The 17,539-nt window shown below is 45.9% G+C and overlaps 1 protein-coding gene across 1 annotated transcript in view; it reads left to right on the top strand.

Moving 5' to 3' along the window:
• The window catches only part of Inpp5d (inositol polyphosphate-5-phosphatase D), a 107,738-nt gene that overhangs the window by 11,724 nt on the left and 78,475 nt on the right, over positions 1 to 17,539 (top strand). Inside the window, exon 2 of the mRNA XM_052192474.1 lies at positions 3,211 to 3,274. Within this exon, the coding sequence (XP_052048434.1) occupies positions 3,211 to 3,274 (64 nt within the window). The remainder of the gene's footprint in view (positions 1 to 3,210; positions 3,275 to 17,539) is intronic.

Genomic DNA, 17,539 nt, shown 5'->3' with positions numbered 1-17,539 from the left:
CCATGGGGAATGAAGCAACAAAGTCGTGAACACTCCCAAAAGCATTGCCCTGAATTTTCTTTAAGTATACATGAATTCAAAACAGTAAAAGAAAAGATTATAAAGCTGGCTACATAAAAAATGTAAATTTATACAGCTACAGAAGGTAACCTACAGACGTTGTTGAAATAAATATCAAAATCCATGGTAGCAGAGATCAAAGTCTTGTCTGCTAATAGGCACAGGAAAAACAACAATAACAACAACAACAAAACCAAGACAAAGACTAGAAAGGAATTCAAAGAAAAAGAAACAGAAACAGCCAAGAGCAAGAATGAACCAAACCTTTCTCACAGGGAGAGGCAAATTAAGACAAGCTGACATTGCTCTCCTCCTCTCAGATTTGAAAAGATTAAGAGATCTGATAAGCCAGTCAGCAGGCTGTGGGGAGATAGACACTCTCATATCCGTTAGGAGGAAGAAAAAAAAAAAAACCCGACAGTCTTACTAGATGGCAGCTCACAGTCTTTATTAAAATATAAAATTCTAGCAAGATATGGTGGTTCAGATCTGACATCCCAATACTTAGGAGGCTGAGGCAGGAGGATTATCTTGAGTCAGAAGCCAACCTAGGCTACATAAAGGTGTACATGTCCACACATGCATGTTTGTAAAATGTCTATGTCTTTTTGTCTGACTGACTCTGTCTAGTTCATTGTTTATCCATAGTAACTAGCAAATCCTGATATGTGTGGTGTCCAGTGTGAGACCGGCTCTGTTCCTAAGATTTTCAATACACGAATGCATTTAGTCTTCCCAGCAACAAGCAGATATGCCATTGCTATCATCTCCATTTTACAATGAGGAAACTAAAACAAAGACTTCAGCTATGTATACATGGATGTAGCCATGTATGGCACACAGATGTAGCCATGTATATACACACAGGTGTAGCCATGTATATATAACCCAATGTAGCCATGTATGCATGGATGTAGCCATGTATGTACTCATGAATGTAGCCATGTATGTACATGCCAATGTAGCCATGTTATATGGATATAACCATGTATACATGGATGTTTGTTCACTGCAACATCTTATACAGGCAAAATATTCAAAACTGCTACCACCAGGCCCTGTCAAGGGCATGATAATACATGTATGTGGTAGAATGTTGAGAATATCACCAAACTAGCCATCATGTGTATCTTGGTTACTTCCCTGTTGCTATAAAGAGATACCATGACCAAAGCAACTTATAAAAGATAGGATATCTTTGGATTCATGGTCTATAATCATTCTTAGGGTTAGAGTCCATGATTATCAGGGCAGGGAACATGGAAGCAGGCATGTAGCTGAGAACTTACATTCTGATCCTTTTCAGACTTCGATGTCTAACCCCAGTAGCACACCTCCCCAACAAGGCCATACCTCCTAATCTTTCTCAAACAGTTTTACTAAGTGGGGACCAATATGGAAGACCTCGATGGTATTTTATGAAGAAAACAAACTTTAGAATAACATAAACAGTATGATTTATATATTTTAAAAAAATTGTAAAGATATACAATCTTATATGTGTGTTTTTAAATATTTTACAAATAAGAATAAGTCTAAGAAACTCATGGATGGAGAAGATATATATATTTTTTCATTTTATATCTTTTGTGTGTGGCTTTCTTTTCAATATACAATCGTTTTTAGTTTTTGTTTTGTGAGACAGTCTCATATAACCCAGGCTGGCCTCCAACTTCCTACGTAGCTGGGTATAACTTTGAACTTCTGATTCTCTTGCCTCCACCTCCTGAGTGCTGTGATTACAGGTGTGTGTCATCATGCCTGGTTTATGACGGGAACTGAGCTTAGGGCCTCATGAATGTTAGGCAAGCACTACCAACTGAGCAGTGCACCCAGCCTGCCATATAAAACTTTTAAACTGAATTAAATGATAACATGTGAAATTGTAGTGCTGTGTGGCATGTGGAAGAGGTTAAGTGGCTTTGTTGAGGCTTATTTTTATATTATGGGTGTATTTCCTGCACATATGTAAGTGTACTATGTGCATGCCATGTCTGTGGAGGCCAGAAGAGGATGCTGGATCCCTTGGAACTGGAATAAAAGTTGGGTGCAGGCCTCCATGTGGGTGCTGATAACTGAACTCAGGTCCTCTTGGAAGAGAAACAAGTGCTCTTAACTACTAACACATCTCTCCAGCCTCCCTAACTCTTATTTCTAGATTGGAAGCATTGTGTGATGATAGAGTTTTACACACACACACACACACACACACACACATACACACACTCCATCTTTGGGCAATAGGGGTACCTAGCTTTCACTGTTCATGAAACCCCCAAATGGAGGAAGATGGGTAAGAGGCAATTCTAGCAGGATTAAGGAAGAGCTGGTGATGGTAATGTTTCCCAAAACTGCTCACAGCCTGCCAGGCTCAGCTGTGGGGCCAATGAACTCCTGAGGCCACCAACAGACCCCCATGGCCAGAGACCAGATGGCTGGAGACTGGTCACCTATGGCCCCTTTCCAGAGGATCCTCAGTTTTAACAAGTTCTTCCTTTCAGAGATTCTAGGAAGGTAAACAGGGCCTGGGATTCTTGAGCCAAAAATGTAGAAACTCTAGAAAACTTCCTCTACAGAAACAATCCTAGAGCTCTCCAACCCAGTATCTGAAAGGGGTGGAGCTCATTGCAGGAAGAAGGAAGCCATTAAAACAAGGAATCCAGGGGGAGGAGCCAAAGAGGGGGGGGGGGGATGAGGTACCGGGGAGCCTCACCTTGCTCCCTCCACAGTTGTAGCCTCACCTTGCTCCCTCTGCAGTTGTAGCTGGGAGCTGGTCATCATGATTTGGATCTGAGCTCCTGGGAGTTCTGACTCTTCACGTGTCTCCTGCTTCATTCTCTTTGATGATGTGGCAGCTGAGGGGTTGAGGAAGCCCCTCTAGAAGATGGAACATTTTGATCAGACTACACGGATATCTAGCAGTGACATAATGACACGTCCATGGCCACTCTTGGTGTGCTGAGGGGCGGGCGGAAAAGCAGTATCGTTGCAGGACAGTGAGAGGCAGATTCAGCTCTGCCTCAGAACACCATCAACCGCGACATTTACAGACTTTGTACACAGACTCCCCAGGCTATGTCAGACAGCCCTGTTCTCTCTGGCTCTTGGTTTTCCTGCGTGGTTTCTAATATTGTCTTTGATTTATTTTAGGTTCCGGAATTGTGTTTACACTTACAGGATTCTGCCCAATGAGGACGATAAATTCACTGTTCAGGTAAGTCCCGAACCAACGTGTGCTTTCTCTGACAGAAAATGAAAAAGAGAAAGGAAAAACAGGTGTCCCAAGTAGTCTCAATGTGAGGACCTGGTAGAGCTGAGCTTTGTCCCCCAAAGCCATGTGTCTGGGGAACTGAGTGAATACCGGTGACCCTTCATAGATGACAGTCACAAGATGATAGTCACGCATGCCGAGGATGGTTCACGGCCATGGCTGAAAACAGGACACAGTGGTGGAGGAAAGCCAAGCCGGTGGCTATGTCTTGATCCATTCTTTTGTTTGGTTACCACAGATGAGCAAATGTCTGTGGCCCGGGAAGCAGCAGAGGGGGGGATGGAGATTAGATGAGATAGTACCTTTAACTTACCACAGCTCCCTTCTGCCCAACACATCTGTCATGGCATCTGATTCACTGTAAAAAGACCAAATATACAAAGCCACGAATAAACTTGTTGGTTGATTGGTTGGTTGGTTGATCTATGGATTATGCCATAGTGTGTGTGTGTGTGTGTGTGTGTGTGTGTGTGTGTGTGTGTGTGTGTGTAGAAGTCAAAGGACAACTTGTGGGAGTTGGTGCTCTCTTTCTGCCATGGGTTCTGGGGATAGAACTCAAATCCTGAGGCTTGGCTGGCAAGTGCCTTTACCCACTGAGCCGTCTTGCCAGCCACAGCTGGACTTTCAAAGGAAAACAAACAAACAAACAAAACCAAATCAGTAGTGCCAATCAAAGCCTGGGAAGACCACCCTCGCAGAGTTTGTGTGGCCAACACAGGGGCCTTGTCTGGTGACAGGTATGCCATCTCAGCGATGTGGAAGGCAGGTAAGCTAGTTTTTGCCTGGCTTTGTTAGGACAAGTGTGGGGGTGTGCAGAAAGGAGGTGACAGCCTCGGTGTCCTCGGTAGAGGAGGGGCCCTGTGTCACTAAGTTCACAGTGACTGTAGTAAGAGCCACAGCGGCAGGTGGGACACATCTGTGTGAGCAGTACAGTAAGGGAATACGAGCATCTAGGCACTGTATCACCAGAACAACAAGGAACAAAGTCTTCAGGGGTTTGCTGAAAAGAAAGGTGTGGGAAGGGAGAGACCAGCCATGTTGGTGGCTTCTGAACCGTGAAGGGGGTGATGAATTTAAGTCCAAGAGGTAGACTTACAGTTGCCCCGATGAAAGGTAGTCCCCAGGGATAAAGGCCCAGAAACACGGAAGAGGGAGAAGTTATGAACAGAGGAAAAGGCTCACAGGGCAACTCAGGATGGAATTCAAAAGAAACTACCTCAGTACTTCCACCAGCCGCTGTGTCCAGATAGTGGGACTCGAAAGGGACCAGTTCCATCCAGGTTATGGCAAAGCTTCCTTCTAGGGGACAGTTCTGCTCATACTGAGCTTCATGGGAGAGGCCAGTGTGGACCACTGTGGGCTGGAGTAATGCTCTACTGCACAGCGTGGTGGCCAGGCTGCGCACAGTTCCTGTTTCTCCTCCTCTGTTGTGTGCGCGTGAACACGGGGATGGAAGGAGGATTGGATGGAAGGTATGGTCTAGGGGTCAGGGAGTCTTTGTCCCAGCCCAGTCGTTGGTGGAAGTCACCAGAACAGGTCTGAGATCATGTAAGCAAGCGCTCTTTTTAAGGTTGGCAGACATCTGTCACCTGAATACTTTCTGAGCTGTGGACCCCCCAAACTTCTGAGGACATGGCTCAGGGGAGGTGGCTTAGGCACATAGTGGGCCTTCGTGGTGGTCTCTACTTTTTTTATCCAAACCTAGGACTGTGTGGACTTTGTCTGGTGGCATGGTGTCCTTGGCAGGTGGCTTCCCGCTAGGAGTCAACTCTCTTAAGTTAAAAGTTAGTCGGCGTCTTTGATCTTTCTCCCCTTTTGTGGTTTCTTCTGTTCCTTCAAAGTGGTGAAGACTTTAAGTATGACTGGAAAAGAGGTGTCTCTGTGGCTTCTTGTCAAGGGTTTGTACCCACAGCTTGTAAACCCGTAACTCCGCCCGTCTGGAGTCTGTGCCCACGTTCTCTTCACTCTTGCTTCCGTGGCTTCCTGTGACCCCAAAAATTACCACAGACCCTTCGTTGAGACTAGGAGCTTCAGTGTGCTTTGTGGGTCGCTCTGGCTGATTTTTGACTTTGGTAGCCTGGAGGACACTAGAGAAGCCCAGGGCTTGGGACCAGAGGCTTGGGGCCCTGGCTGGGTTCTACCTCAGTGAGTCAGCTCTTCCCTGTGGGCTGCTCCTCCCCTGCTGACAGCACTGCCCTTCTCAGATCCCCAGAGGGAATCCGATTGGCTCAGCTACCAACATCTCTCTCTGCCTGAGCCACTCACAGGCTACAGAGCCTTTGTTGCTTGGCTGTTAGGAAGCAGGTACCTGCCCACCACTGACAGATGGGGACAGATCATAGCCTCCTATGGCCACCTCAGCCAGGGCAGTGAGCAGGTGGTTTTTACAGAAGAGATATGGCCTTGCTGGACATAATTGTTTCCAGTCTTACACTTGACCTGGGACCTTCTTGGTCACCTATATCAGCTAACTATGGGACAGGAAGCTGTGACCTCAAATGGTCTGGGGAAGTCCCCACCTGTATGGATGTCTTGTCCTATAAAAACAAGCATGCAAACAAAACAACAACAACAAAACCCCCACACATTCTCAAGTGGCTAGAGATGTTGCTCAGTTGGTAGAGAGACTGTCTAGCTTATACAGCTCACAGTTCAGTTTCTTAGTACTGCCTAATGTCTGACATAGTAGCACATAGCTGTAATCTTATCACTTGGGGATAGAGGTAAGGGGATTGAAAGTCTCAGCTATGTAGTGAGTTTGAGATCAGCACACATGCACATACACACGTTTGCACACATGCATGCACATATAGAGAGCACACCACATACATGCTAAAACGAACGACAGCTCAGGACTACTGAGGAACAAATCAAAGCTCACACCCCAGTGAAGCCAAGTCAGAAACGTCCCTCAGGAAGCGTTGGTACTGGCCACTGCTTATTTTAACCCCAGTTCCTCTTTTCATGGTGAAGTAAAACCTGCATTCTTTCCCGAGCTTAGCCACAGTTTCTGTATAACTCAGTCCTTACACCTAGACCTGCTTAGTGGCAGCAGCAGCAGCAGCAGCAGCAGCAGCAGCAGCAGCAGCAAGGCTGACTTTGCACAGCGACATACCAAGGGCCTTCATGACCCCAGCTCCTCTCGCGGGAGATCCTTGTCAAAACATCCATTCTACCTTATTCTTTCCTATGGACAGTCTGTATCTCATGATCCAGAAGGCCCACTGGTTGACTTGGCTCTGACTCCATCAGTTATAGACCTACAGAGTCCGAGGTAGGAAGGATGGCAGCAGACCTTTATTTGATTCTCTTTTTTAAAAAAAATATTATTTATTTATTATTATTTATATGAGTACACTGAAGCTGTCTTCAGACACACACCAGAATAGGGCATCAGATACCATTACAGATGGTTGTAAGCCACCATGTGGTTGCTGGGAATTAAACTCAAGACCTTTCAGAAGAGCAGTCAGTGCTCTTAACCACTGAGCCATCTCTCCAGCTCCCAAATATATCCACCGTGCCTGGGCAGGCTCAAACCACTAACTTTTTGGTTAACAGCCGAATGTGCTAACCGATTGTGCCACAGAGACCATTGGATTCTCTTGTTCAACACAGAAACGTTTGGAACCTATAGACCCTAGAGTTCACATCCCTCCTTCCAATCTAAGTCTTCTTTCTCAGGATATGTTTCTGGGCATGAATGGGTGCTGAAACACTTGGGCAAGATGGGACCCAAGACCGGTTCATGGATGGGAGGCAGGACAGTGGTCTGTCTGAGATGGGCCCATCTTCACCTATTTGCATGGTATTTGATTATGAATAGCACTTGGCTGTGTGTCCCATGCATTCAGGATTTTGCAGTCACATGGCTTTGTTCAGGGACTTCGAGGAGACCAAACAGGAAGATAGAATGTTACATCTCCCCTGCTATGGTCACCTTTCTGTTCACAGAAGAGGGGGATGGTCTACACGGAGGCCATTACTGTCTTTATTGCCCTGGTTCTTCATGAGGAGACGTCCATGTCCAATTCTTGGTAAGAAGGGAGACAGCCATGTGTACTACCTCAGTCTGTGAGGTGAAAAAATGATGGGAAGAAAATGGGAGGGAGACAGATGCTGCGGACAGTATAAGGGGAGGAAACAGGAAGACAAAAGGAAAAGGAACCGTGAGAACGGGGAAAGACAATGAAGGAACAGTCAAGAAAGAGGAAGGCTGTGGATGTGATGGGGACAGTTTCTACAAAGGAAACGTGGTGGGTGCTGGGTAAGAGGCTGCAGGGCCGATGGTGATAGAGGGTGAAGATGGAAGCGTTCTCTCAGGGCTGTGGAAGGTGTCTGGGGAGCTGTCTATCCCAGGCTCTGCTCTGTACCCTGAAACAAGGCTCTGCAGACACTGTGAAGCGATTTTAAAGCAGATCCTCAGACCCAGAGGATCTCCTGAATTAAAGTTCATGTGGACATCCTCTTGGTACTGAGGTAATGAGGTAATGAGGCCAGAGGCAAGCAGGATGCTTACTTAGCCCGTCAGGCCCCAGGTTCTCATGCCTAGACATGGTGTTCGTGTGAATCCTGGGTCCTTCCTGAATCTACAAAGGAAGTGACTCTCCCCTCAGGGAAGTAGCATCCATCTTGGGCCGCTGACTTCAGAGTGAGCTGTTCACCCAGTTGCTGCCTTTTGGAGGAGCTCTGCTCTGGAGCAAGGGAGGGTCTGAGGCAGGACAAGAAGTCTTAACAGACAACCACTTTGTGTCTGAGGAGGCTGCAGAGCTCTGGGCATCCTTTAGACATGATATCTCTAACCAGGTCCACCCGTGAAGGGAGCAGGGGCCTCTGGACTTTACTTGCTGCCAGACACTTCCTATGAAGAAGAAAATAGCCCAGCTCATGATTCTGTCACACAAATATCTCTGCGAACTTCCTGTCTCTGCTGAGCTGGCAGTGTTGGGAATGAGAACTGGGAAAACTGAGGTTCCGTGGGTTTTCATGCACGTTCAGAAGAAGAGGGACTTTGAGATGATCTTCCCACAGACGCTGAGGTTACTCTTTCAGACAGAAGGAAACCCCACTAGCCAGAGCCTGTCGTGATCTGTGTAGACCAGACGCGTGACTCAAGTTCCTGGTCCCCGGTGATGTCTGTCAAATTGCTCTGGGCAGTACGGCATCTGAAGAAGGAACAAAACCAGGTTCTAAGAGCTGGACCGTCAGAAGCGTCAGGGAGGGCGAACGGTGGAGCCGTTGTTATGACGTTCAGGAAGCGGGTGGCAGCTGTTATTGTTCTGACTGGTCACCGCGTGAAATAAAGATTCCGTCGGAGCCTCTGGGCAGAGGATGTGGCTCAAACACACATTTCCTGAGGTCGTACAAGGCAGAGTGCAGAATGGGCTCAGGGGCTAACATGGCCATATGAAGACAAGGAGACCCCCTTAGTGTCGCGGCAGCCATATTCTGGGGGTCCTGGGTTTTCATTTTGCTTTATTTTATTTTATTTTAGTCTGCTGTAAACATAGATCTATTGTCTACGCCTCTTTCTCAAAACATCTTGCAGCTGGGCTCATGTTTAAAAAGGGAAATTCTTGGGGTCAAGTTTTCCTTCAACTTCCCCAAGAGGTGTAGTTCTATAGCCTTTGAAAATGTAGCATGACTAAGTCCCAAGGCCAGCTCTTGCTAGTTTGAGTAGAGAGATGGGTATCACCATCTGCTGTGTCCCTTCCTCCTGTGACAAACGTCTGGATCCTACTTGATCACTTTGCAACACAGGTCTTTCCTTGACTCAAAGGACTTTCTTGTTTGACTGTTGGGTTTTGTTTTTTAAAGCTAGTTTATCTGTTTTATTTTTACAGATTCTACTGAGAAAGCCCAGTCTCTCCCTCATTTGCTAGCTTTCTGGAGCACTTTCACACTAAGAAACAAACAAACAAACAAACAACCCCCCTCCCCTCCCAGTTGTCCTGTGTGCCTAAGGGAAATCTAATTCATTCCCTGGTGTCTGGGGACAGGGAGTGTTTACTATCTGCCATTTCTGTCTCTAAATGACTATCCTTTTCGCCCCATCTCTGTGCACCCAAGCCATCTGGCTGCTAATTCTCCATATCCCGGGATGTTAGGGTCTGTTTTGTGTGTGTTTTCTTCTCCCACATAGCACAGCGCTATGTTGATGGGCTAAGCCCAGAGAACAGTACTCAGTTGCAGAGGGGAAGGACTCTGTAGGGCATCTAATAAAAGTCTTTCTTAGAAACAGACACAAGACAAAATGGCTCCCTCCCTACCAACTAGGATATGAGAACTGGAGTCGCCGCTGCTGTTTCTCAACTATGAGAAAACGTTACTGGAGAATGAGGTCATGCAGTTGGCAGAACAGAAAGATAAAATGAAGCCAGGTCTTGAATGGTGTTATTGGATTAGCCACCTAGAATTAACCAGCCTAGGAGTTGGCCTGCCCATGGACTTCCTGGTAGTGAGATGATTCCTTTGTGCCTAAGTAATTATGGGATTCGGTTACCTGTAAAGTTGGGCTGAAAGTGGCCTAATATACAAGGTTCAGTCTATGATAGGGGGAAAATCTCAAAAAGGGAAAGTGTACACTTCAGATTGAGCACCAAGTTTCACTGTACAAGTCCTCAGACCATGGTCTGCAACCTCTATTACACCCCTCTCCTTAATCCTGACCAGTGCCACACTGCCAGAATTGGTCCTGTACCACCAAGACAGTCCTAACAACTTGTCTATGGGCTCAATATCCTATTACTCTCTCTAAAATCAGAAAAAGTACAAAAATCAATCATCATGCTAGTGACCTCTGTGCCCTGGGAAGACGTCTCAATTTCTGGTTTTCTGTGGGATGATTTAGTTTCTCATCTCAGCTTTGCCCTTCAAGAGCAGGTGTCACTCAGAGTTGTATTGAACAGATGAGAGTCTTTCCTCTGAGGAAATACCATTCCCTCCAGAGAAGCCTTGTTAGATCACTCATAACTCAGCCCTGGGCCTGGGGAGGTGGCTCACAAGTAAAGTGTTGGCCACACAGACACAGGATCAGAGTCCATCAAAAAGAAAGGCACAGTTACACATACCTGTAGTCCCAGCAGCTGAGTGGGACGAGTGAAAATAGATGGATCCTGGGAGCTCACTGGCCAGCTAGTCTAGCCTAATTGGTAAACTCTTAGATCAGTGAGACTCTGTCTCAAAAAGTAAGACAGGAGGACTAGAGAGATGGATGATTCAGCAGCTAAGAAAACTGGCTGCTCTTCCTGATGGCCAGAGTTTGATTTCTAGCACCCACCTGGTGGCTCACAACCATCTGTTATGTCTAAGTTCAAGGGATCTAGCATCCTCTTGGTAGGCAACAAGCTCACAAAGCACATAGACACATGCAGGCAAAATGCCCATACATACTTACAAATTAAAACAAAAACATTTCAAATGAAGAATAACTGAAGAAGTCACCTCCCATTTGCTCCTGGCCTCTACATATGCTTGCACATATGTATGCACATGTACACACACACACACATACACACACACATACACATACACACATACACACATACACATACACACATACACACACATACACACACACATACACACACATATACACACACACATACACACATACACACATACACACATACACACACATACACACACACATACACACATACACACACATACACACACACATACACACACATACACACGTACACACACACATACACACACATACACACATACACACACATACACACACACATACACACACACATACACATATACACACACACACATATACACACACACACATACACACACACACACACACACACACAAGACAGACTCCTCACCCTCCTCCTGCCAGGTGACTATTCAGATTTATGCCATGGTCCTTATTTATTTCTGAAGTCCCGAAACCCTTCTCAGCCCACAGTGAGAATCCAGTAGCTATCAATGGAGGTCTGCTTGCATCTTGAGAAGACAGAAGGGCTACAGGTCCCACTGGACAGCGGGATTTGTTTTGCCCTGCTGCAGCTGTCCTTAACCCGAGTCTCCACCATGCTGTCTGGAATCACTGCCTTCTGGCACACGCTTTCCTCCCAGTGGTCAAGTTCTTCTGCACCCTGAGAAGGCTTCTCTCCCCAGTGACTCACTCCTGCTGTAACCACCTCCCGGGAGGCCCGTGTTTCAGTATTGAGATACCGACTCTGCTAGCCTCAGTGCCTACTGTCCCTACTGACCCTGTTACCAGCGAGTGGCTCTCTCACCTTTCCTTCCTGTGGGTTCTCTCTCCTGGGTCCCCATGACCTCATTGCTCAAGGCTGTGGGGTCCCTACCCAGCCACATTTTCAGAGAAGGCTCTTAGCCAGGTCTCAGGATCCTAGCACACAGGATGCTGTGTGTGTTCTCTTAATGATGCTATCTGTGCTTCTGAACCCATCTCCTCCTCAGGAGTGCCGACGCCCTGTACCATTGCTTTCTTACGGAGGTTTAAGGACTGAAAGAGGTGGCCATATGAGCACAGAGTGTAGTATACCACTGTAACCGCTTTAACATGATGCAGCAAACAAACCAAAAGTCCAGTGGCTGGTTAGCTGCCACGACAGCGCCAGCACAGGGTGACCCCGGCAGCCATTTGGAGCAGGGCTGGCTGGGGACACCAGATACAGAAAAGAACAAGATAGTGGTGAGACTTAGAAGACACCAAAGTCTCTGGAGTTTGGAGAAAGGCAGCTGGAATGTCCAAAGAAGATCTTGAACCAAGACTGAGTGGTCAGGGGGTCCTGACTGGCTCCTAATCTTGGCCATGGGTGGAGTGGGAGACCCTAGATCCTGTCTCTAGGAAAAATTGCTGGCACCTGCTCACTGGGGCAGAATCCTTCTACTTGGAAGAACCAGGAAGCCAGAGGCAGGGACTAGGGTCATGGCTGGTATCTGGACCACTGGCCATGTCTAAGAAAGACTTGAGGACATAGAGGGGTCAGAGAGGGTCCTGTGACTTCACTGCATCTATTATAACCATCCCTGTTGCCACTGAGTTCAATCAGTGAGCCTCTGCAGGAGGTGGGCACGTAGAACACACTATTTCCTTTAATCCTGGGAAGAGGAATGGTACTCTAACCTTAAAGTAATGGAGCCAAGACCAGTGAGATGGCTCCCCAGATACACCTGTGACTGACCCCACACCACCACCCCTGGCCAATATCACTCAGAGCCTTCTTTCCTGGTGCCCCGCCATGTGAAACCATGTTTGCCCAACACCCCTCTCCATTTTATCCTGTTCTATTTTCCTAACATCCCTTACCACTATCTACAGCTAGTTGACAATATAATATATGATATAATATGATACAATATGATATAACTCAGTAGTGTGCAGTCATATACATTGATTCTCTTGTATTTTTGGACGGTCAGAAATGCAAAACTGGCCTCGCTGGCTGTGCTGAAGTCCAGGTATGAACAGAGCTCTGGCATTTCTGAAGGCTTCAGAAGGGGGTAAAAAATCCATTTTCTTGTCCTTTTCTGTATCTAGGGGTCTCTTGAAATCTTTGGCTAATGGCTTCTTCCTCTACGCTTCCAGCCAGGAATGGCAGTCAATACTCCTCTTGATGCCAGTCAGCAGCTGGCCCTGTGATTAGCCTGATTAATTGGTATCCTTTCCCATCTCAGAGCAGAGCATGAGCAACCCTGACACACTCATGCTGGATGACAGCTTACTCACCGGCTCTGAGGTGAGGACATGAACAACTCTAGAACCAGGTGGCGCGATCATTATTCTGCCCTATCCATTCAGCTATCCTATCTCTCTCCATCCTGAGAACAGAAGATGGAGCTGAGTGAACTGAGACCTTGTCTGTCGAGTACTGAAGAGCTAGAAGACCACCTACACCCACTAGGTACTCAATAAATAGTGGGCAAATGCAGGCACTCAATAAATACTGGAAACATGCAGGGACCCATTAGGTAATCAATAATACTGGACACATCCAGGCACCAATTAGGTACTCAATAAATACTGGATACATGCAGGGACCCATTAGGTACTCAATAAATATTGGAAAATGCAGGCATGGTGGTGCAGACTTGTAACTTTGTGCTGAGGAACTGGAGTCAGGAGACTCTCTGTGCCTCACTGACCAGCCAAGCCAAGCCAATGAGAGAAGCTGATTCTAAGAGCAGGGTGAACAGTTTCTGTGATATGACACAACAGGTTGTCCTTCATCTTCCATAGACATGTACACACAAGAGCATGTCACACACACACACACAAATATGCACATACATCTAAACACACACATGAATATTAGCTAAAAGATTAAGCATGTAACAACCTCTAAAGAAGGGAAGTGAGCCATTGTGTTCCAATTTTCTACAGCCCTGCCCGTATGCTATTCACCAAGGTGCCACAGTTGGTGCCTTTAAGGACCTCTCTGCAGCCAGTAAGACTCGAACCACCTGGGACGGTGCCTGGGCAGTGGAGCATCTGGTGCAAAGCTCACCAGACAGCTGCCCTGGGCTGCCCCTTGAGGCGGCTCCTCTCTGGGCTGGCTCCCAAGGCCAAGCACACCCACTTGTCTGCCAGCTGTCACTCCTGTCTCTCAGAGTAACTTGAGTTTTACTGAAAATGAAGAGAGAAGCTAGAAGAAAGGGCCACTCAGGGATGTAATTAAGGATAAAAATATGCCACGTCCTGAAATCTGGGTTGCGCTCATGTTCCCAGAACTGTGTTGTCTGTAGCCAAGTGGTTCCAAACGCTGTCTCTAAATTCTTTTTTTTTTTTTTTTGGTTTTTTGGATTTGGTTTTTTTGAGACAGGGTTTCTCTGTATAGCCCTGGCTCTCCTGTATAGACCAGGCTGGCCTCGAACTCAGAAATCCGCCTGCCTCTGCCTCCCAGAGTGCTGGGATTACAGGCGTGTGCCACCACTGCCCGGCATCTCTAAATTCTTAACAGGAGATGATTTAAAAGTTATACATGTGCCTGCCTCTTTCCTTTTCTTTTTTCTTGTGATGCCAAGAATTCAACCTAAGGCCTTGCATACTCTAAGTACCACTGATGTACACTCCTAATCCACCCCCAGAATGCATCTAAAGACAGATTTTGCTTGTGTGGAGCAGGGAGGGGGAAATGCATATAGTAAGGAGATGATCTTCCCTGGCTGTGTGTAGTAGAAGGCTTCCTTAAAGTCAGATGCCAAACATGGAAGTAGGAGAAGGCTGATGTTCCTGTTCCCAGCATCTCACCCAATCTTTTGTCGGGGAAACACAGCCTGGTCAATAAGCTCCAGTCCTGAGGCACCCCCCTCCCCCACACTGTCTGCCCAGGGCTCAGTAGATTCTCTTAAGATAAAGGAAGAGTGGGTGGGATGATCTTGACCTCAAGATGGAAATAAGACACAGGAAGAACAAGGGGGGGGGTATTGTGGCCTGCGAGAAATGGAGAAAGCAAACTGAGAGACCCATGCTGACTTTTGTGACACAGGGGACATCACTGCACACTACAGCCCTCGAGGGTACCATCAGAGAGGTGCCAAGTCAGCTGTCTCTGCTTTAATTCGAGTAGAAAGCAGGAATAGGGATGTTCAAATAAAAAAAAAAAAAACAAAAACAAAAACAAAAAAAACCACAAGTAAAATCCCCTCACCTGGAGACCAGTTTCTCTTCCTGGGAAAGTATTAGTGTGAATACAAGTCTCTCAAATGCAGCTGTAGAATCTGTAATGTATTTGGTACCTTAAAAATAGCATCACTCGCAGAGGAGTTCTTTGAAGGTTTGTGGAGGATAGGGCTGCAAAAACTTGGCAACAGGGGCTGGGGCAGTGGCAAGGTCTTTACACAGTGTTTCTAAGGTAACCTCTAGTCTCCACAGGGATGCATGTACACATATATGTGCACATACTCATGCTCTCGTGCACACACACATGTAAATATACATAAACAAGATGAAGAAACTATTGACACCCCAACACCAACCCCTGGCTTTCATGTAACACCACATACAAACAAAGAAATACATAATTAAAAAATTTAATTTGGGAATAATTATATGATGTTTACTCAGCTGAACAGTTGTATCTAGTTTTAAGTGCACTATGATTCCTTTTTAACAGTTTTGGGGATTGTTGCCTAGGAACAGACACTATAGGTTGAATGTCCCTTGTCAACTAGGAAATCAGCTTGGGAGTAGAGGTGGTTTGAATTTAGGACTTTTCCCTCCTGGATGTTGGAATATGTGCACATACATGAAATATTGTGCAGCCTGGACCCACATGAAAACACAAAATCACCCTCCCCCCCTTTTTTTATTTGGTAGACTCTGGTATATAGTGGCCTGAAGGTCACTTTCTGTGTTCTCTCAGAATGCCTGTATTTTCTGAAACCTGTCACATGATGTCAGGTGTGGAATTCCCCACTTGTGGCATCTATTGGTTTTCTCAAAAAGTTTTAAATCTCAAAGCATTTTGATTTGGGGTTTTCGGATTAGAGGTGCTCCCTGTCTTAGTCTGTTTGTTCTGTTGCTGTGAAGAGACACCATGACCACAGCAACTCCTATAAAAGGAAGCATTTAACTGAGGCTGGCTTACAGATCCAGAGGGTTAGTCCATTATCATCACAGCAGGAACATGGGGTCCTGCAGGCAGGCATGGTGCTAGAGAAGGAACTGAGAGTTTTAAATCTAGATCTGGATCTACAGGTAGTAGGAAGAGAGCCTGACTGGGCCTGGCTTTGGTTTTTGAAACCTCAAAGCCCACCCACAGTGACCCACTTCACCCCACAAGGCCATGACTCCTCGCTCTTCCAATCCTTTCAAATGGTGCCTTCCCGATGACTAAGCAGTTAAATTTATGAGCCCATGAGAGTCATTCTTAGCTGTGGTGGCGCACACCTTTAATCCCAGCACTTGGGAGGCAGAGGCAGGTGGATTTCTGAGTTCGAGGCCAGCCTGGTCTACAGAGTGAGTGCCAGGACAGCCAGGGCTACACAGAGATACCCTGTTTTGAGAAAAAAAGAAAAAAAGAAAAAAAAGAGAGAGAGTCATTCTTATTCAAGTCCCCATGAAATAATTAATGTAACAAATACCATCCATCACCTGAGTCCTCAGAAAAGCATGCAGTAAGATCTCCAATGCAAAAACTGAGTGGCTGGATGATCTTTCGATTCTTAGAATCTTATTAGTTATTGATTACAGTTAGGCTAGCAGCTGGTCTCCTGGGAGAGAAGACTTCCCTGAAACTCTCCTGGGTCAGCAGACGGGGGAGGCGGGGGGCTCTCGGTCACTGTTAGGAAGATGGTGGCCTGCTTACAAACAGCTGCTTCACACCCTTTCCTTTGTGTTTTCTTGTCATTACTTTAGTTTTCTCTTCCACCCAAGGGAAACACAAATATGCTTTTAAAAAACAGGTCTGGCCAGATGACTCGGGGATAAAGGTTCCTTCTACACAATCCTTGACCTGAGTTTTGATTCTAAGACCCACATAAAGGTGGAAAGAGAGAACCATCCCACAAAGCTGTTCACACATACACACACACACACACACACACACCACACACACACACACAAGCTTTCTCTAACAAGAAAGAGACCTACATTGAAGGAATATTCATTTTTATTGTAGATTTGGTCAATTCACTTTGCCTAAAAACTCACCAAGTGAGCCTCCCTTACAATATCCCTTAGCACCTACCGAGTCATCTTTGTCTCAATACTGGGCAATATCAGTATCTGTAAGTTTCCTCAAACAATGGATAAAATTTACATCCTCAGTATTTTGCTTTGCATTTCCTTTATTAAAAATAACAATAAGCTCTTTTCACATGTTTTCATCATTTGCATTCCTTTTCTTATAATTTGAATATTTATTTATTTTTGTTTGTTCATTTGTTTGAGAGAGAGTCTCATGTGTCTCAGGTTGACTCTGGTCCTTCTGCCTCTGCCTCTAGTGCTGGAATAACAGGTATGTTTCTCCCATGCTCAGATTTAATATTTTTTTAAAAAAAAAATCTTTTGGGACTGGAGAGATGTCTCAGCAGCTAGGAGTACTTGCTCTTTCAGAGGATACATGTTCAATTCCAGCACCCCATGGTGGCTTACAACCTACATCCACAACCTCCATTTCAGGGGATCCAACAGGCACACATGTGGTGCACACATTTATATAAAAAGAACATCCATACACATAAAATAAAAAAATCTTAAAAAGCTTTCTAAATAAAAAT

Source organism: Apodemus sylvaticus, chromosome 9 (assembly GCF_947179515.1).
Source record: "Apodemus sylvaticus chromosome 9, mApoSyl1.1, whole genome shotgun sequence".
Taxonomy (NCBI): Eukaryota; Metazoa; Chordata; class Mammalia; order Rodentia; family Muridae; genus Apodemus; species Apodemus sylvaticus.
Note: the sequence above shows the minus strand (reverse complement) of the source record. Positions and strands in the feature narration are given on the sequence as shown.